This window comes from Rhododendron vialii, chromosome 2a (assembly GCF_030253575.1).
Source record: "Rhododendron vialii isolate Sample 1 chromosome 2a, ASM3025357v1".
NCBI lineage: Eukaryota > Viridiplantae > Streptophyta > Magnoliopsida > Ericales > Ericaceae > Rhododendron > Rhododendron vialii.
Window position 1 is genome coordinate 1288695 of NC_080558.1, and position 19897 is coordinate 1308591.

Consider the following 19897-nt stretch of genomic DNA (forward strand, 5'->3'; position numbering starts at 1 on the left):
GGATCTGTTCCGCAAAGATTCTTATTTTTTAAGTACGTATTTCACATTTTATTTTTTAAGTACTTATTTCATATTTTATAAGATATGTCATTCTCTCATAATACATTACTTTTAATAATTTAAAAAATAAGTACTCATTTGAAAAATGGAAGTAAGTACTTGGTAGATGTTCTACTAGTAACACTTTTCTACTTTTTAAAAAAGTGCACGTTTTGTCTTATTCAAATTTTTTTTCGATTTGTTAATTTTACACCAAACCTTTATAAATTATAAATTTGTTTTGACAAGACGAACGAGAAAAAGTTAAAACAAAAAATACTTTTACCCACTTTTAAGGGAAAAAAAAATCAACTTTAAAAAACCCAACAGAGGGTTGGGAACTCCCTCTTCAGTCTTCACTACAAGCCACAAAGTCAACAGCTTCAGATTACATGTTTGACAATGTGAATAGAGACCTCGTACCATCTTTAACTCCTGCTCGCCAGATCAAGCAGGTGTGAGCTCCAAGGTGGAGTAGCTATTACGGAGTACTAATTTATTTGATGGTTATCAAATCAGTATCATGTTGAAAATACTTTTTGAACCTAATGATTTTAATTAATAGCACCTGAAACCTGAAGTAATTTTTTTTGGAGGGCAGGTTACCTGTGCCATTGGTAAATTAAGAGGTACTCTTGCTTTCCATTTCCTTTTTCGCAGGGAACATCTCTTCGACCTAAGATCTGCAGGTTTCTTGTGGAGAAGTAATGGAGCAGCAGAATTCCCAAATCCAAGTCCCGAAAGTGAAATTGGGCAGCCAAGGCTTGGAGGTAAAATTCTCAGAAATCTGTATATAGCGGATGGAAATTGCTTCTGATTGTGAATTGTCTGCCATGTGTTTGTCCAAATTCCCCTACGAAACAGAACTTCAGTTATCTTATTAGTTGAAGTCTTAAATCCCGTCTTCCACCTGGGTTTAAGTTGAAACCCAGTTGTCATTGGTTTAAAAAGATCTCAAACCACTCAGATTTGAAGCCAAAAAAAAAAAAAAAACAAAGAAACGAAAAGGAAGAAGAAAAAGAAAAAAAACGTACATTTGACTAATCACAAGATCTTAATTCTCAGCTTTACCTTACTAGTGCCCAACCTTAGTCACATAATCCTTCAAGATACCCTCCGCTCATGCTCTCAATTCTTGCTCTGCGATTGTGCTCTCAATACTTGTTCTCGTGAATTATACTAGTAGTTTGGGATGTTTTCCAAAGACCATTTTACGCTTGCGCTCGCACACGTGCCCGCGAATTATGTGACTTAGGATCTCCAATCTAAGAGATCATATGAACAGCAAAGGTAGTTTAGTGTTAATGCAATAAGTAGCTTCCTTAGCGGGTATTGATTTCTCTGTTGAAAATAATACAATTTCAGCCATGTGATGCTGTCCCGTTTGTGTTGCAGGTTTCTACTTTGGGCTTTGGATGCGGAGGACTTTCTGGAATATTAAATGCTCCACTCTCCCATGAAGCTGGATGTTCCCTTATAATTGATGCATTTCAGAAGGGTATCACCTACTTCGATACAGCTGATATCTGCGGACAAAATCGTGACAATGAGATAATGGTCGGCAAGGTACAGTAGTTCTCTTTCCTCATTTTTATAGTTCTAACTTGACAATGCAAATGATAACAAATGTGAAATGAACTGTAGTTGTAGGTACCGTTTTCCTTTAGTCTAATTTTCTTGATTGATATTAAATGAAGATTTGTAACTTGGAAGGACTCAAAGTGAAAAGAAAAGGAATTGGGGTCAAAAGTCAAAGGTGATTGATATGGTATGGCAATGTTACATACACTTATCTAATTACTTAATTTTGGACACTAGATTAGTTGGACATCCCCTTGGAAAGCATACTAGGTAATCCTAAAATTACCAAGTTATGCATGAAATACCATGCAATGGGTTCTATTGAGGTATTTTTTTCAACGTTCAAAGTTGAATTAGACAGTGATGAATCTGACATTAGACTCAAATTCGCATCTGACACGTATATATTGGTTCATGTAAGTTTGTAACAGATGATGTCGCCATGAGTATGTCATTATATAGATATGCAGATCTCAACTTGCACCTTGATCTGAAACTATAATAAAAACTATCTTTTTGCTTTTCAGGCACTGAAGCAGCTGCCTCGAGAACAAATTCAGATATCCACGAAATTCGGAATTATCATGTCCGCCGATATGAGTCATGTAGAGGTCAATGGTACCCCTCAATATGTGCGCCAATGCTGTGAAGCAAGTCTCAAATGGCTTGATGTGGACTATATTGATCTTTATTACCAGCATCGTGTGGACTCCTCTGTGCCAATAGAGGACACTGTAAGCATAAGATAAAATGATTCCTATAAATATATCAAAATAGCCCTATTCTAGATGAGTAGTGCAACGGCACATAAATGTGTTCAGAGTCGTTGATGTGCATGTGTTTCACATGATGCAAATGGGATTGGAGACCTCCAAACACGTTTATGTCCGAATTTTTGTCGGTGCAGTTGTGTCCGAAGAGTTTTTCTATTCTAGATTTCCAATAAATCGTATTTGACCTTGTTTGTTTTGAATTGATGCAAGCAAGATGGGCGAGCTGAAGAAGCTAGTGGAGGAGGGGAAAATAAAGTACATTGGATTATCGGAAGCCAGTGTAGACACAATAAGGAGAGCACATGCTATCCATCCAATCACTGCTGTGCAAATGGAGTATTCTCTGTGGGCTCGTGAAATTGAAGAGGATGTACTTCCATTGTGTAGGTTAGTTTGATATTATTGGACTATATATTGTTGTAATATCAACGCTTACTGACTAGAAGTTATTTCAGACTTAAAAAGACGTCAAGAACATAGCTAAGTGTTGGATGAGTCTGAACCAATTTGCAACCTTTTTGACCTTAAAACCACAGGGAGCTTGGAATCGGGGTAGTGGCATATAGCCCTCTTGGTCATGGGTTCTTTGGTGGGAAGGGAGTTGTGGAAAGCTTGCCTTCAGAAAGCTTTTTGGTATATGAATAACATTGTCTGGTTTGGTTTTGTTTTCATTTCCTTCTTTTTAATCTCGGGAAAAAAAAAAATGAGATGTTTGAAAACACTTGTGATTTTTATTTGGGAGACAATGTAATGTTTGGAGGGAAAAAAATGCAATGTTAGGAAGATTGCAGTGCAAGGACACAGATGGGCCAGAAATGTCCTATGCATGTGATTCCACACAATGCACTTGGGATTGAACACATCGAACTCCTGCCGACACATATGTAATTTTCTGTTTTAACAACACATATTGTTTTGATATTGGGCAAGAATAGTTTCTAAAAATTCAAAATATATCTTCGGTGTTATACATCTGAGTTGTCGTTATGGACATACAGGATTGCATGGTTGAGATATACATTGTTTGTCTCAGGCTTGGCATCCAAGGTTCACAGGGGAGAATTTAGAGAAAAACAAATTTCTCTATGCTCATTTTGCAGACTTGGCAGAAAAACATGCCTGCAGCCCTGCTCAGCTAGCTTTGGCATGGCTTCTCCATCAAGGAAATGATGTCGTTCCGATCCCCGGTATGTCAAGCTCTCTCTCAATCAACTTATGTGCTCTTTAGATTTCATCTTCAGTAATTTTTCCGACGTTTTTGGACTAACCTCAAGAGAAGCCAAATTCTTTCTGTATCTAAGTATTGAGTACGCCGCTGTACGTGTTCCGATTCTCCCACGTCCTTATTAGGGATTAGACCATGTTGCTGGGGCTATTTGCAGGCCTTCTCGTATTCTCATATCACGTTGATTATCGAAACTGTTCATTATTTGAAAACAACAGTTGGCACACTGGATTGAAACCTGTTTATTTCATGATAAATGTATTACGATCGTGTATTCATTAATATTAACTCGACTCTACTATTGGCATAATTGATGTTCTCAACGAGCTCTAATGATAGCAAATTTCAATCTTCAAAGTCAGTTCAGGAAGGACTCACAAACGAACAAACAGCACGATTGAGCCCCTCCCCTTGTAAGAACTATAGATGAGCTGGTTCCCTTTAGTTCCACTTTATGAATCTTTAACACATGCTAATTCATATGCAATGAATTGATCAATACCTGACCAGAAATTTTGGACGAGTAAGTTATGTTTTTTTTATCTTCGAATGTTAGCATTGTTAGAATAGCTAGATTAGCACATTGGAAGACGAGTTGAACTCCTAATCTCCTTTCTTCTGGCACCTAAGGACACTCCTAATGCCGTCAAGCCAAAGGCCTCTCGGCGTAAATTTATCTAATTGTGGCTGTGTTTGTTTTTATAGGAACAACTAAAGTTAAGAACCTTGATGCCAACATTGGATCTCTGACAGTGAAGCTTACAACCAAGGATTTGAAAGAAATTTCTGATGCAATTCCTACTGATCAAGTGGGTGGACAAAGGCAGGTCCAGGTCTTTCTTCCATTTTCTTATAGGTCTGCAAATACCCCACCAAAAGCATAAACTCCAGTTTATAAGTAGTACTTGTGAATGCTGGTGGAAGAGTCGTTCTCTTAATAACTGAAAGAAATCAATTGCTTGTGAATGTGTGTATTTTATCTACCTCAGATGCTATGTGTACTGAGGAACGAACAAATGCTGCTTTTATCTGAGGGTTTTATATGTATAGAATTTTGATTTTTAAAGCGATATATTTCATGTTACCTTCTTATTTGGTTGATTTCGATTATAAGGTTTATGTTTGTTTTCCGATAAGATATCAGATTTATCCATAATCAATGCATTCTCAAAATTTGTAAGAGTTCTTAGGTAGCCCAACTTTCTATTTTCGACCAATATAGGAGATTATCTAATCCTCAGAAGCAGACAGACATCAACAATTCATTACATTTACAATGGGAAGCTGATACGTACGGCCACCAATGGCCGTGGTCGGTTTCCTTAGAGTTTCCATTTGGTGGCCATGGTCGGTTTCCTTAGAGTTTCCATTTACAACATAAGCTTGTAATATCGCAGTTCCACGGGCATATAAGATTGATTGGTTCTTAGTAGCAATCTGATAACGGTTTGTCTTAAACCATCATCTAGTGTTGATCTCGCAACTTACAAAGGAAAACATGGTTTTTATCAGATACCAAATAGATGAACAAGTTGTATTTCATTCGATGCACAATAAATATAGTTTGCATTTCAAAATACAGCTTGGTTGCGGGCTTATCTATATCGGATCAAATTTATCTTTTGAAAACATACTCTTCTTGGATTATAAATCTTGCGCTTCGAATGTACTCAGGTCCCATTTGCGAGCCTAATTATTTTTGCATTTTTCATTTTGGATTTTAAGTTAATTGATTATGGATTGTGGCTATAACAAATTATGAATTGGATAGAGTGTTTGAAAGTCATGTACAGAATAGATTTTGCAACAGAGTAGTGTTTGTGAGGATAATGCTCAAAATAGATTATGAACGGGTATTTTAAGGATAATACTCGAACTAGATTAGGAATTTAGAAAGATAATCTAAAATGAGAATGAAAAAAACTCCTCAAGGGCCGATTCTCAGATTGTGCCTCTAAAGTGTAGTTTGCATAATGCATTGTAAGGAAATTTATTCTCACAATACAGCTCCCTAACGAAAAAAGTAGAAAAAATGCACAATCACAATGCACAATTTGGCTCCCAAGCGAACCGTCATCAACTATAACATCCGGGTCCGTCTAGCACCATGGTTTGGTTCCTTTCTTCAAAGCGAATTTGAGTCAGCATGTTTGGCAGTCTGGTTCCAGTTCCTAACCCCCAGCAGTTTCGCGGTTGGATGTGAAAATGCTATGGGAGAACCGTCCGCAGGTTTCTTTCTTTCGTCAACAATTCCATTGGGCCCGGCATTTAGATAACCCATCACGAGGAGTCCAGTCGGAGCCTTCACGAAATCGATTATGAGAAGTGTAGCACTGGCGAAAGACTCTCTTTTACTTAATTTCTTTGCATTTTTTTCTGCTGCTTCAGGGAGTGGCTTAGCAGGATAGATCAGAACTCACCAAACGCCATCGTATAGAAGAAGCCAAGATGAATCTCCACTTCGTAGTATGGTGGGATAAAATCGGAAGATGAACTCGCCCATAATAAACTGACATGCAACAATGCAATCTATTGACAGGTTTTTTCTGTGTTCTGGGGACAATGCTCGTTTCTGTTTTGGACCTAACCATGATAGTACAAAAATATTTTCAAACAACATAACTTTTGAGGTAATTCTAGAATTATAAATGTGACTAATTTTTACAAAAAAAAACTCTAAATATTTCACAACGATATTCTAGAGCTTCTAAAACTAGATATTTGAGAGTTTCTAAAAACGAGACATTTATATCTTTTTCGATAATATCTATCATATTTGGGTTTTGTCCATTGGAGTTTAATTTGCCAAAATACTAAATTTAGTTTACACTTTAACGTTAATCATAATTAATATACAATTAAAAAAGTAGATACGCCTAATAACACCAACAAACTAGGCTTTACATTTAAAAAAAAAAAAATTTAAGATGCAAAATTTCAAGTCTCTCAATTGAGGCTTATTACATTAAGGCTTTATGTTCCTTTTGTTAGAAAAAGAAAAGTCAGACAAAACACAATCGAAGTATGGTTCTTTTTTTATACAAGCCTTACATTAAGGTTGAATTTTCATCAAATGGTTTGAAAGATGACATGATTAAATCAAACGGCTTAGATTAATGCATTTGGAGTTCCGATTCTTGAAATAAAGTCCAACTTTTTCTGAATAAGTAATCGTAGGATGCGTACAGAATTAGAATACTCGTATAAATCGTAGGATATGCGATTGCATCATAGGATTTCTATACAAAGAGGATACATAGTGGGATACGTATCGTGTATCGTAGATTTTTAACAACTATGATTATGATTGTGTTGAATCATACTTGGCGGCATCAAAATTATCTCGTGTCCTGGAACAATTATTAAATGCGAAATAAAAGGAGTTTGGCCAAATTAATAAGTGTTTATTCTCTATGAGGTTGTATATTTGAATTTACAATAATTATACAACCACAAACACTTACACACACTCACATCTTTTATTTGGTGCGGCCCCCACATACTGGAGGTGTAATATGTGTGGGCCCTAATGTGAATATGAAGGAGTTTGTTTAAGTGTTTGTGGTTGTAGAATGATTGTTGAATTTATATGGGCCAAATATTCCAAACTTTGAGGTGTTAGCTTCAAGGCCTTAACTAATAGTTAAGATGCGCGCAAGATTACCCTACCATCCGATAAAATGATAAAACAATTACTACTATTGATTAAATGCTCTTGCTACAATCAAAAAGTTTACCCCGCCGCAGCAATTCACCACTCCACCCACCGCTCATACAAGATGGTGCCGTTGTGGCACAAGTTGGTCCATGTTTGGTGCGTAATAAATGGGCATGGTGATTGATGGTTTTACGGGGTTCTTACGGATATCGGATTGATATATATATATATAGAGAGAGAGAGAGAGAGAGAGAGAGAGAGAGAGAGAGAGAGTCCGGATCCAGTTAGGGATCCCGGATTTGGGCTTTGGTGCGGACCTTGCTTTCAGGCATTGGATTGTGTTTTGAATAGTCAGGATCCGCGGATAATTTGTTCATGCAAACAAACTATCCGCGGATCTCGACCATTCAAAACGCAATCTAACGGCTGAGGAAAGAAGTCCGCACCAGAGCCCAATCCGGAATCCCTGACTAGATTCGGACTATATACATACATATATATATATACATACATATATATATGTAAGAATGCATAAAATAATATTTAAAAAATAATTTATGGTTTGAATTATTTTTTTTGAGACCTGAAATGAAATGAGTCCTACGCCAAATAGGGCTGGTTCAAATGGCCACTTCGTCGGTGATGCAGTCCATTCTAGTGAGCCCGGTGGCGGGCGTCGCGAAAGGGTTGGGTTCGAATCGGTTGAGCCCTTACTGCCGTATGCCCCATCAGAGGAGGAGTTCTAGCGTTGCAGTGCGCTGCACGGCCGAGGTTTGTCCAACTGGTCTGCATTATCAAGTCACGAGATTGCACGTTCACCAATTGATTGTTTTTTTTTTTTTTTTGGACGGCAAATTTTTTTTTATTAATTCTTAAAATCTTTACAATGATTAAAAAAAATAAAGAATGATGACATCAAATTCTAAATAAAGCTACGGAATATCTGCTGCCCACCCGAGATCACCATTTGATTGTATGACATAGCAGGATGGTCAGAAGGAGGAAGCGGCACCCACGGCCACTCCATCAACTCCGTCACCCCTGCCAATTCCTCCACTTCCCCCGAAGGCTAAGGTATATTTAACCAGCCATTGTTTAGAATTCCCTGTGATTTTGTACTTGTAGGCTTTCTAAAAACATTTCATTAACCACGACAGGTCAGCACCGATTTCTTCGACGTGCTCGCATTCAGTGGGCCGGCGCCGGAGAGAATCAACGGCAGGCTCGCCATGATCGGCTTCATGGCCGCAATCGCCGTGGAACTATCCAAGGGTGAGGACCTGTTCACCCAGATATCCAACGGCGGGATCCCGTGGTTCCTGCTCCCGTGGTTCCTGCTGATCACCGGTGTGTTGTCCGCAGCGTTTTTGATCCCTCTGTTTAGTGGAGTGACCATGGAGTCGAAGTCGAAGCCATTCTGGAGCTCCAATGCTGAGATGTGGAACGGGAGATTTGCTATGCTGGGTTTGGTTGCATTGGCCTTCACCGAGTTTGTCAAGGGTGGGGCCCTAATTGTGTAGGTCCTTGTTTCGATGGAAATTCAGAATTATCAAGGTGGTGTCACATTTGTAGTTGGACCCACCAAAAACATGTTGAATTTTGTAAAGTTGTAGTCATTAGTAATGTTTTGATAATGAATCATTGCGGCTTTTAAATGCATTAAAATTTTGGATGATACTAGTGTCTAAATTGTGCATAATCTCTACTTTTTTTCCGATCGATTAGAGTAGTAATTCGTGTCACATATGAATTAAAAAAAATAACATCATTGTACATTAATGTGGAGCATAAAGAGGATGGCTATCTATTTGACAGAAAAGAGATTTTAAACTTCAAATTATTACTTTTAATCAACGAAATTTATATTTTTGCAAAATTAGTAAAATATCGTACAATAAAAAACATCAATATGCCTAGAACATGCATGACTACTACAGTATCAAATTTGTCTACCTCTTCATACTCCATCCCTTTATATTGTTCAAACTCTTATATCGTGAATTCATTCCACGGTCATGATTCAACCATTTCTCTCTTAACTTCTACCAAGAGAAAAAGGGAAGTGATTTCGGCACTCTTATTTTTTTTCTAACAGCACTCCCTTTTTTTGTCTATCTCCATCACCTAATAGAGACACAGAAGGGAGTGTAGTTAGAGAAAATATGAGTGCCAAAATCACTCCCCGAAAATAACAGGTTTCCAATATATGCAATCAACCTATGCTTCAAATTGTTCAGCTCATAACTTACAAGCAAAAAATGGTTTTAAATCACATATTGATCGGGAGATGAAAAAGTTGTATTTGATTCTGACAAATGCACAAGAAATGTATTCAAAATTTTATAACTATTTAAGTTTACATAATAAAATACAACTTGTCGCGGGCTTAATTATCAATATTCTATCAAATTTATCTTATTACAGACATTTTTTTTGAAGGGGTCTATAAGATAAATGATTAGCAATTCGGCGGCGCATGTTGTGGCCAAAGATAGATGCTGTGAGAGTGATTAATAAAATCTATCCTAAACTTTGGAAAAAAAAAAAAAGGAAAATGATTTGGACTATAAATGTTGCACTTGAATGAACTCAAGATAATATCCAAAAAAGTATGGTGGGATAAAGTATGAAAATGAGATGAACCCACGTACCCACATTAAACTCACATACAACTGTATGGGATTTACACACTAGGAAGGTGAAGCTCACACACCCTTACGAATATGTTGAGTCATGCTTGGCGGCATCAAATAATCTCTGGTATCTTTGAACAATTATTAAATGCAAATTAATTCCAATGGATCTGGCCAGATGAACATGTGAAAGTAATAAGTGCTTATCTTCCATGAGGTCGTATATTCAAATTTCACAAAATCCAAACAATATTCCAAATCTTGAGGGACATTAGAGGGTTTAATTGCCCAATCATTAATTTAAAGGTCCATAAATTAGATGAGATGCATGCGAATTGGCCCGGACATCCGGTTATTTAAAAAACAAAATTAACAAATGCTTTTCGAAAATGTGTTCATCGATCCCGGATTAATACTATTCATTACAACTAGGGATTAGGAGTATTACAGGAGAACATTCTGGATCAGCGGAGAGTGAGTCGTGCATTTGGGGTACAACGTTCGCGGGGAATCCAGTGAGCTTCTGATGGTTCAACGCGCGACAGCAGTATCACGGGTTAGGTCGCGATCATGATTTTACAGCAATTACGTACGTATCCAATTCTGCTTGGTAAAACGTGGCATTGCCCACCTCCAACCTCCACATAAAACCAAAACCCCATGGCCTTTAGGCCCCGTTCCAACTAACCTTCCTTTTTAAAAAGTCCTTTTTCTTCAATTTTTAAACTAAAATATAATAAAATGAAAAATAATTTTTTGATTTTTCTTGCACCGTATAAAAGATTTCAATGAAATCTATCAAACAAGATCCATATTGATAGAAAAATTATTTGCATAAACATATAATTTTTGAGCTTGAAATTACCTTCCTTTTTCCAAAACCTTCTTTTTTTGGAGTTGGAACACCACCTTACAACGACAAATTTGAATTCCCCGTTAATGCACAAGCCACGTCCTTTTGAGACAGAGTCAGAATCTTTTGTACGAAAAATTTACGTGGCTATGTGACGAGAGATTTTTTGATGCAGATGTCATAGTAGAGGAGTATCTTAGGCATTTTAAGTTTAGGATGGCAAAATCGTAAATACGCGACTATGGAGTTAAGTGACGGCCCAATATGGGTTCGATCCGAAACTGTTCAACGGTCAAAGGCCATGTGCCGTTTGTTTTTTAGCAGTTTACGGTCCTGAAAGCCCAAATTTGCTGTATTAAGGAAAGATTTGACTTGCTTATAACTTGGGCAAGGAGAATTCGAATTAAGCCGTTCTTTTGGGAGAAGTCTTAGAATTTCCTCTATTTTTCGGTTTGCTATTATGCTGAATTTTTCCGTTTTTGGTAATTTTCGTCATTAATTGACTCAATTTCCAGTTTGAGGCGAATCAATTAGGGTTAGAATTTTCTTTACTATTTAATAAATTGTAAGCCTTCTGAACAAGACCGTTGTTGATTATTATTGAAAATTAAAGAGTCTACAGAAAAGATCGGACCCGTCCTTTTGGTTTTGGGGTCCAAAATCGATGACGTGGAACCAAAAATATCCACCAATTTGTTCCCTCTCGTTCCACCATATAACTATCTCCACACTCACTTCTTTCTCTCATTAACTCAAATTGTAGCAAGTTTCCTTCATACCCATTGCCATTCCCTTTGGAGCTCCAAATTTATTCCATAGTCCACTTCACAACACTCAAATGGCCACGTCATCGGCAATGCAGTCAATTCTGGTGAGCCTGGTGACGACAGGCGTCGCCAAAGGGTTGGATTCAAGTCGGATGACTCCTCGCTGCTACATGCCGCGCCAACAGAGGAATTCTAGCGTGGTCGTGCGCTGCATGGCCGAGGTAAGTCGAAACTCGTTGGTTTGATGTTTTAGACCCTATTCGTTTTGGGTTTTGAGTAAAAATTTTAAGAGTAATGAGTGTGAAGAGATACAAAGAGAAAAATTATTGAAGGTTGTGTCAGGAATTATGAGTCCTCCAAACGAACAAGACCCCGTGATTTCATATTATGATCAGTCGGGTGATTGCGTAATCACCGTTTTTTTGTTTGACACAGCAGGATGGTCAGAAGGAGGAAGTGGGACCAGTCGCCACTGCATCGCCGTCGTCACCCCCTCCTCCAAAGGCCAAGGTACATTAAACTAGCCGTTGTTGTAGCAATATTGTCTTGATTTTTATTTACATATTCAAGGGATAAATATTTGAAGGTAATTAAAAAGAGAATTCTAAGACATTTCCTTAATTAACCATGGCAGGTCAGCACCGATTTCTTCGACGTGCTAGCATTCAGTGGGCCGGCGCCGGAGAGGATCAACGGCAGGCTAGCCATGACAGGGTTCGTGACGGCAATAGCCGTGGAGCTATTCAAGGGCGAGGATGTGTTTGCCCAGATATCCGACGGTGGGATCCCGTGGTTTCTATACACAACCGTTTTGTTATCCGTAGCATCATTGGTACCCCTGTTGAGCGGGGTGACTGTGGAGTCGAAGTCAAAGGGGTTCATGAGCTCTGATGCTGAGCTGTGGAACGGGAGAGTTGCTATGCTGGGTTTGGTTGGATTGGCCCTCACCGAGTATGTTAAAGGTGGAGCCCTTGTGTAGGTGGTCTAATTTGTATGGGGTTGGACTTCCTCTGTCCCGAAAATTCATGTGCCAGAGGTTTTTTGGCCGTTAGGTTTGTGGGATCTTTTTTTTTTAATGTTTTTAATTCAACGGCCGAAAAACACCTTGGCATAAGGATTTTCGGCATAGAGAACGCAATTGAAAGGACTCGAGTAATGGAAAACTTGCATCCTGTTCAGAGAGTGATTCTTGATATGAAAAGGCTTCGGATACATACACTAGGATGTTAAGTGAACAGAAATATAAACATAACAAGTTAATTGGGTAATTGGATGGCTTTGATGAATTAATTACGTACCTATTGGATCATTTAGAAAAATTCCGCGCAGTGGGAAATTCTTCCCCTTCAACCATAACATGCTATGTTTTGCTTCCACGAATTGGCAAACCAGCATTGACATTTACACCAATGACTAGGAGTTGTAAGAATTAATGTCTTTTGGAAAGTAGGGAGCAAGTATAGTATTGAGAGCTTGCGAAAAATGGAACAAACAAAGGCACCAACAATAACAAAAATTCAAGAGAGACTGCGATTTCTATCATGTTTAGTTTTTCTTTTTGGATAGGCAAGACACGATTTTATTAGAACTCGACGAAGGGTACGTCGAGGTGGTCAAACTCTATATACAAGAGAGAAACTTGAAACATAGAGAGAGCCAAAAGAAAGAGAAAAAGAAAAAAGGGTACATCCAACACGTTTAGTTTTTTTATCATGTTTAGTATACGGTTAGTTCACGGTTTTACTAACCTCCACCCACTAGACGGAGGATAATAAGTATGTAATGAAAAATAAGTTGGAATATATTTTTTTCGGATATCAATGCACTTTTACCCATTATTCTACACCTAATGGGCGGAGGTTAGCATTTTCCTTTAACTTATCAAAAGAAATCTGTAATAAATATTGGAGTTGGGGCGAGTTAATATGCAGAGGACAATCTCATGTTTTAGCACTTTTATAGAGTACCTTAGAAATAATCAATTTTTGAACTTTGGATAACCAAAAATAACAACCTTTTGACAATAAACAAATTTAATGAACTCTACATATTCTTAATCAAATACACCAATTATTATAAAAAAAAAAATGTTCTCTCTCTCTCTCTCTCTCTCTCTCTCTCTCTCTCTCTCTCTCTCTCTCTCTCTCTCTCTCTCTCTCTCTCTCTCTCTCTCTCTCTCTCAACAATTTTTAGGGGAAAAAAACATTTTACTCAAAAAATATATATTTTTAAATAGTTATTTAAAAACTATTTTTCAAAAAAAAAGTTTCAAAAACTATTTTCTATTTCTAGTAAATAGTTGTTACTAGTTTCAAAACTATTTTCTACTGTTCACAGTTTTTCGTTTGAAAAGATGATATGACAAATTTTCATTATTCAATTTTGATTATGCCATTGTAGACATCTACATTGCTAATCTTAACAATCTCTTAAATACATAATCAAAAGCTGATATGCCAACTTTTAGTTATTAATTTTTTATTATAGTATTGTGGATACCCTTAGCTGAGTTAACAACCCTACGTTTAATTTTTTTTTTTTCAACTCCTCAAGCTATAATCTTAGAGCCACCGCGAGCAAACATGTGAAATGGATAGGCTGGTGAGACGTATACAAATTGGTCAAGACACCTCGCATTAAAATAACGCATAGCACATTAATTTAGACAAGGACAAGCAAAAGGAAAAGTGGGTCTATAGGACCAAGCCGACCTTGTGCCAATTTTCATTACCCCCGGCCCCACCACCTGTATCGCTGTTTTGTTTTTTGAAAATTCTAGCTCCATACCTGCTTACACGTCCATTTATACATTCTCATTCACAATAGGGATGGAGTTCACATATACTATATGTGTTTGAGTGTGGAGATAGAATGATTGTTTGTTTTTGATGTCGTATTGGTTTTTTTGAAGCCATGATGGAAAAAGCGTTTGGAACACCGCCACACGCAAAGTGGTGCCCTGTGTCTTCTCTCTACCATATATTTTTATGAGGCTTGAAACTAAGCAGAAGAATCCCACAATAAAACATGGTGAAAAGAGTCTTGGAGCGCCGTGAAGTGGTTCCGGCAATAAATAATCCCTCCTGTTTGATCACATCCACGTATACAGTATTCTGGTACCCCACACATAAAGAATAGGAGCAGTTGGAAGAAAGGTGCTAGCTTTCTCCACCACAAACACTTCAGAACTTTCAACAGAGTTTTCTAGTAGGAGCAAATACTATCTGGGTTTCTTAAATCTTACTCCTACTGGTATTCATGGATGAGCCGTGAATAAAGTTTACGTCGTTCAATCTCTTAAAAACAATCGATTGTTCTAGAATACTTTTAGACGGTTAAAATTGTGCGGAGCTCAATATCTATTACCTTTAATTTGAATAACTTGCCGTGAATAAGTTTCTTTCTTCTTTTTAATTGAGGATCTAAATCAATGGTCAGCCTGTGGTCTGAATTTGGATTAAAAAGCGAAGGGACTTATTTTTTCGTCTTTATTCAATTTTTTTTTTTTTTTGCATTTGTCTGTTTTGCGTTAAACTTTTGTGTCTTATTGATTCGTCTAATCAAGATGAATCCAAAAAATAAAGACGATTCGTCTAGTCAAAATTATGATCGAAACACACACTTTTTTTTACTATAGACGAAAATAAGTCACGAAAAAATTACGAATTTCGATCAAATTTTAATTTACTTTTCCGATTCTTGTGACGAGACGAATCAAAATAAGTCACAAAAATTTGACGCAAAATTATCAAATACGAAAAAAATTTATATAAAGACAAAAAAAAAAAAAAAAAAAGTCCCTTGTTGAGCCAAATCCATTAACAAAAGACGAAACTACTACTAGTAGTAGTAGAGTAATTTCCTACTACTACTTGACATTAGCTTGATTGAAGCTCATTTTTGTTGGGTTTGTCTTCTTCTTCTTCTATAATAAACCCCACCAGATTAACTTCAATGAGTTCTTTCGCGGTCACTTCCCGCCTGTCCTTTACGTATTCTCTCTCTCTCTCTCTCTCTCTCTCTCTCTCTCTCTCTCTCTCTCTATTTCGAGAGTTAAGATTTTTCAGTTCATTCACCAATTTCACCAACAAATTCACTCAATTGAGAGCTAATCGCTTTCGCGATCGCCCACGGTTCGACTCTGTTATTCGAACGCGAGATCTACTTGGATCGTGTTACTGATTCATAATTGAATCTCTTCTGGTAAGCTGTCACTACGCTGTTATGGAGTATATAGGTTTCTATGCACGTATAGTTCTATACATGTGTAATTGGACTTGCGAGAAAACATTGAGCTATGCCGATCTCGTAATAGTATAATCTCATTTGTATTTTTAATTACAATTGAAATTACAAGAAATTCAGGGTTAATTAAAAATACAAATGAGTTAAAAAAAAGAAACAAACTTCTGAAAAATTCATTTAGGTGCATATACTATATACAAGACGCCCGGGCACACGTGTTGGGTAGGGCTGCAAACGAACCAAGTTTCTCAGGAGCCGCTCGTGGCTCGGCTTTGCCTGCAAAAGCTGGGCTCGTTTGTATAGGCTTGGCTCATTTAGAGAGGTTTGTTAAGTAAATTAGCAGGCTCGGCTGGTTTAGTAAATAAGCCGAGCTCGAACACTACGAAGCTCGGCTCGGCTTGTTTACACCCCTAGTGTTGTGTGTGCAAATTGTATAAAAAAATAGCAATCTTCAATTGAGATTAATTCGTAATGAAATCTGAGGTATGAGAGTATAAAACGGGCAGAAGAAAGTTAGACAGTTTGTGTAGGAAATTAAAAGTATTAACCACCACAGAGGGACGTTCCCTTTGTAGTAGTCATAGATATCTGCAGGCGAGTTTATATGTGTGAATATGTCTATGTATAAATCTGTGGACTTTTGAGAATATTGAGCTATGATTCCTAGGTAAATCTGGTGGTAGCTTACTATTGTATTGTGGACTATCAACTCATTTAAGGCCTTTAGTTGTAAATTGTTAGAGGGAGTGATTACTTTACGACGGAGTATTTAGGTATAGGGGAGAAGACAAGTAACACTTCCTTGTGTAGTGTGGAAATATAGAAGGCTTGTGGAGAAAACTAAACGCTTAAATCGTACAAGGACACGTTAGATTTTGACCTACTTCCTCTCGGTTATGAGAGGAGTAGTTTTGTGGTGGGATTATGGTATCTAAGTAGTCACGTGTATCCTCATATGGCAAAAGCAGTTGGTTTGGTCGCAGTGATCTCTAGTGCACCTTTTGGGGAAGTCTAACGAGCTTTAGTTTTTGTAACTGAATTACCACAAAAGGTATACAGCGTTATTTGCTGTGTCAATCAAATCGAGCTCTTAGTTTACGTGGTGATAAAAAATTTAAAAGGTATCTGAGTAGTCAATAGATTTTCCAAATCTCGCTACCTACAGAAGTACTATAGTACTTGCACATGTTTGGTCTGCTTATGGAGAAGACACATGACCTGTCATGTTGTCTGTATTGATTTTAAAGGCACCCCTCTACTGTAACGGCGTAAGCTTTTAAATAAGTTGGTGATCCAACAGTTTAGGTCTTACTCGTTCAGTTTCAATATACGTTTATTTAGTTAGCTTGCTATAAAAGGCTGATCTGATATGTATGCTATGTCTTTTTGCAGTATTGTTTGGTTTCTGAGACCAGACATTGTCCCTGGACCGGCAAAAGTTGACAGTCCAAGGTTGGAGGGCAGTTGATCTTGTTCTTGGCATCTTTGGGAAGAAAACAGTTCAGTCATTTGATTAGATAGATCTTCTGTTGTGATTATTTAAGTGTCTGAGATGGGGTTTGGCTTAGGTTATTTATTATCGAAGATAGACATGGTATCTACTTCTGATCATGCTTCGGTAGTCTCAATAAACTTATTTGTGGCGCTTCTATGTACGTGTATTGTGCTCGGGCATCTGTTGGAGGAGAACCGTTGGATGAATGAGTCCATTACAGCCCTATTAATTGTGAGTTTAAGTTTAGCCTTAAGTTTAAATGGATATGTGCATGTTTATATTTGTAGTTCATAATGGCAAATAATACATTGAAACTAATTTAACTTTATGTGTGTTGATGGCGGCAGGGACTCTGCACTGGAATTGTTATTCTTCTAACCAGCGGAGGAACAAATTCACATCTTTTAGTTTTCAGTGAAGATCTTTTCTTTATATACCTTCTTCCACCTATCATCTTTAACGCAGGGTATTTTCTTACTTTCATTTATTTTCTTTCTCCAAGTGAAACTGAATCTGAGTTCTTGTGATGGTCTTCTACCAAATCAACCAAGTAAAATTGTACTAATGGTTGAGATAGTGTGTGCACTCACACAACCACACAAGTCACATTTTAAATGACGCTTATATTTGTGAATGTCCGCAGATTCTTGTTTCTACATCAGATGTGACAGTAATTTGATCTTGGCATCTATGTAGCAAAACTGTTGGTAAATGTCAATATGTAATAAATTGTATAATATTGGTTTCCCCAAAAGAATTGAACTAACTGCAATATCCTACACAATTGGCAATTTGGATGAATACTAATTTCTCTTACCTTGATGTGTCTACGTCTCCTATTGTTATTTCAGTTTCCTTGCTTCACTTTTCTCTTTTGGGGGACTAGAAATGTTGCCAGAATTTTTATACGAATACCACATTCATGACTCTTACTGGTCATTTTTCCTTTTTCTTGAATTATAATGCATCAGGTTCCAGGTAAAGAAGAAGCAATTTTTTCGTAACTTCATGACTATCACCCTGTTTGGTGCAATTGGTACTCTGATATCCTTTGTCATCATTTCATTTGGTAAGCTCTTGTATCTGCAATCATTTCTGCTTATTATTTGTGTGGGTTTGTAGAAGAAGTAGAACATGAAACTGCATTTTTTTTTAACATTCACCGGGCAATATATCATCTCTTCTGAGGAATACCGCCCGCATCCCTCATAGTAATTGCTCTAACTCCTTTCCCTAGTCATTGGCTGGGTGCCCTGTATTGGAAGTTGAAACAAAAGGCAAGATGCTGTACTATTAAGCACTTGAGTTGATGCTCATGGTTTTTCCATCCTATAGGACGGTTGGATGAAGAGACTTAGAGAGAAATGTACAAGATGCTATAGTACAATTTGTGTGATGCCCAGGTACACCCGAGCCTATTGATGTGTAGATATGTTTCATGTTCCAAGGGGAAATACCCTCAACAGCCAGCAGCCTACCTTCTCATTTAGGAGGCGTTTGGGAGCCCCATTTTTTTACTCTTTGCGTTTTGCTTTTCGTATTTTGGCTTTTTGAATTATGGTCAGAATGTATTATTGAACATGTAAAGTGTTTGGGAGATATGTGCAGAATGCATTTCATAGGTTTTTATATTAACCAAAATGAGAAAAGTGAAAACATGAGAAGTAAAAAAGCTCTTCTACTCCTACTTTTGCCTTTTGTTCTCAAACATCAAAAACCACAAATGCATTTTCATGGAATGTGTTATGGCCAAAGTCTCCCAAACACCGAAAAGTAGAAAAGGTAAAAATAAAAAATAGGTATCCAAACACCCAAATATGTCACAAATAGTAGACTAGAGCGCTATCAGGGAAGAGAGTTGCAAACTTTAGTAGATTAGTTGGTGCACTGATAACTAGAAGAGTACACTTTGTCTGAAGGATTTGGATTCACTTCATCATTGGCTGTACCCGTGCCAAAACAGGTCCACACAACCTCTTGTTTAGTTAATACACATTCTCCTTTTCCTTCCGTGTTCTGTCACTTAATATAGCAGGAAAAGAGATGGGGAGGACGATCTAGTTTCATTGTGCTTCATGGTTGCACATTCATTCATGTGTGGTTATCTGTTTTTTTTTTTTTTTTCCTCTTTTGGTCCAGGAGCTATGAACTTCTTCAAGAACATGAATATTGGTAGCCTCGAGATAGCAGATTATTTTGGTACTACTACCTTTTTGTTTTACTCATTTTTTTCCCACTATATGCTACCCTCATGCAACTTATATTCATACTCTCTTATTCTACTCAATTTCTGCAGCAATTGGAGCTATATTTTCCGCAACAGATTCTGTTTGCACATTGCAGGTATAGATACCTTTTCTGTGCTGTCATCTTTTCTCAAGATAAAAATACTTGTCAATACTTCACACATCCCACCCAATGTTGCAGGTGCTGAATCAGGATGAGACGCCTCTTCTATACAGTCTAGTTTTCGGGGAAGGGGTTGTGAATGATGCAACATCAGTTGTGCTTTTCAATGCAATTCAGAGCTTTGATGTATCTCATATCAAAACAAGCATAGTTTTGCAGTTTGTCGGCAATTTCTTATATCTGCTTTTGTCAAGCACTGTGTTGGGAGTTGTAGTGAGT

The 19897-nt window shown here is 37.4% G+C and overlaps 4 protein-coding genes and 1 pseudogene across 9 annotated transcripts in view; all 5 read left to right on the forward strand.

The window, feature by feature from the left end:
* Positions 1–19897, forward strand: part of LOC131317703 (sodium/hydrogen exchanger 1-like) — a 67843-nt gene that overhangs the window by 44245 nt on the left and 3701 nt on the right. For 2 of the 3 annotated variants that reach the window (XR_009197379.1, XM_058347273.1), the window contains exons 2-7: positions 17167–17500; positions 17617–17735; positions 18241–18338; positions 19409–19468; positions 19566–19612; positions 19697–19891. Coding sequence is in view for 2 of the 3 variants with exons in the window: in XM_058347273.1 (XP_058203256.1) it covers positions 17327–17500; positions 17617–17735; positions 18241–18338; positions 19409–19468; positions 19566–19612; positions 19697–19891 (693 nt within the window). In the remaining variant the exon portion in view is untranslated. Of the gene's footprint in view, positions 1–15463; positions 15733–17166; positions 17501–17616; positions 17736–18240; positions 18339–19408; positions 19469–19565; positions 19613–19696; positions 19892–19897 lie in introns of those variants that run through there. The other variant, XM_058347274.1, reaches the window with a different exon arrangement.
* Positions 1–19897, forward strand: part of LOC131317710 (sodium/hydrogen exchanger 2-like) — a 66026-nt pseudogene that overhangs the window by 42945 nt on the left and 3184 nt on the right.
* LOC131317705 (perakine reductase-like) lies at positions 343–4688 on the forward strand. Of its 3 annotated transcripts, none has more exons than XM_058347278.1 (8): positions 343–494; positions 700–809; positions 1435–1605; positions 2148–2354; positions 2608–2780; positions 2930–3026; positions 3427–3580; positions 4324–4688. In XM_058347278.1, the coding sequence occupies exons 2-8, from the start codon at positions 747–749 to the stop codon at positions 4500–4502; spliced, it is 1044 nt and encodes a 347-aa protein (XP_058203261.1). In that variant the 5' UTR covers positions 343–494; positions 700–746; the 3' UTR covers positions 4503–4688. The 3 variants fall into 3 exon arrangements, with proteins under 3 accessions (XP_058203261.1, XP_058203260.1, XP_058203262.1); XM_058347277.1 differs by having other exon boundaries at positions 352–508; XM_058347279.1 differs by lacking the exons at positions 343–494; positions 700–809; positions 1435–1605 and adding an exon at positions 1882–2036.
* Positions 7895–8951, forward strand: LOC131317713 (early light-induced protein 1, chloroplastic-like). Its single transcript, XM_058347295.1, has 3 exons — positions 7895–8047; positions 8264–8350; positions 8434–8951. The coding sequence occupies exons 1-3, from the start codon at positions 7901–7903 to the stop codon at positions 8794–8796; spliced, it is 597 nt and encodes a 198-aa protein (XP_058203278.1). The 5' UTR covers positions 7895–7900; the 3' UTR covers positions 8797–8951.
* LOC131317714 (early light-induced protein 1, chloroplastic-like) lies at positions 11503–12848 on the forward strand. Of its 2 annotated transcripts, none has more exons than XM_058347296.1 (3): positions 11503–11750; positions 11968–12039; positions 12164–12848. In XM_058347296.1, the coding sequence occupies exons 1-3, from the start codon at positions 11601–11603 to the stop codon at positions 12506–12508; spliced, it is 567 nt and encodes a 188-aa protein (XP_058203279.1). In that variant the 5' UTR covers positions 11503–11600; the 3' UTR covers positions 12509–12848. The 2 variants fall into 2 exon arrangements, with proteins under 2 accessions (XP_058203279.1, XP_058203280.1); XM_058347297.1 differs by having other exon boundaries at positions 11505–11750; positions 11980–12039.

Coding starts and splice junctions, on each gene's coding strand:
- LOC131317705 (XM_058347278.1), top strand. CDS start 747: ATGGAGCAGCAGAATTCCCAAATCCAAGTCCCGAAAGTGAAATTGGGC. Junction 810..1,434: donor TGGGCAGCCAAGGCTTGGAG/GTAAAATTCTCA, acceptor TTTGTGTTGCAG/GTTTCTACTTTGGGCTTTGG. Junction 2,355..2,607: donor CTGTGCCAATAGAGGACACT/GTAAGCATAAGA, acceptor GATGCAAGCAAG/ATGGGCGAGCTGAAGAAGCT.
- LOC131317713 (XM_058347295.1), top strand. CDS start 7,901: ATGGCCACTTCGTCGGTGATGCAGTCCATTCTAGTGAGCCCGGTGGCG. Junction 8,048..8,263: donor CAGTGCGCTGCACGGCCGAG/GTTTGTCCAACT, acceptor ATGACATAGCAG/GATGGTCAGAAGGAGGAAGC. Junction 8,351..8,433: donor CACTTCCCCCGAAGGCTAAG/GTATATTTAACC, acceptor TAACCACGACAG/GTCAGCACCGATTTCTTCGA.
- LOC131317714 (XM_058347296.1), top strand. CDS start 11,601: ATGGCCACGTCATCGGCAATGCAGTCAATTCTGGTGAGCCTGGTGACG. Junction 11,751..11,967: donor TCGTGCGCTGCATGGCCGAG/GTAAGTCGAAAC, acceptor TTGACACAGCAG/GATGGTCAGAAGGAGGAAGT. Junction 12,040..12,163: donor CCCCTCCTCCAAAGGCCAAG/GTACATTAAACT, acceptor TAACCATGGCAG/GTCAGCACCGATTTCTTCGA.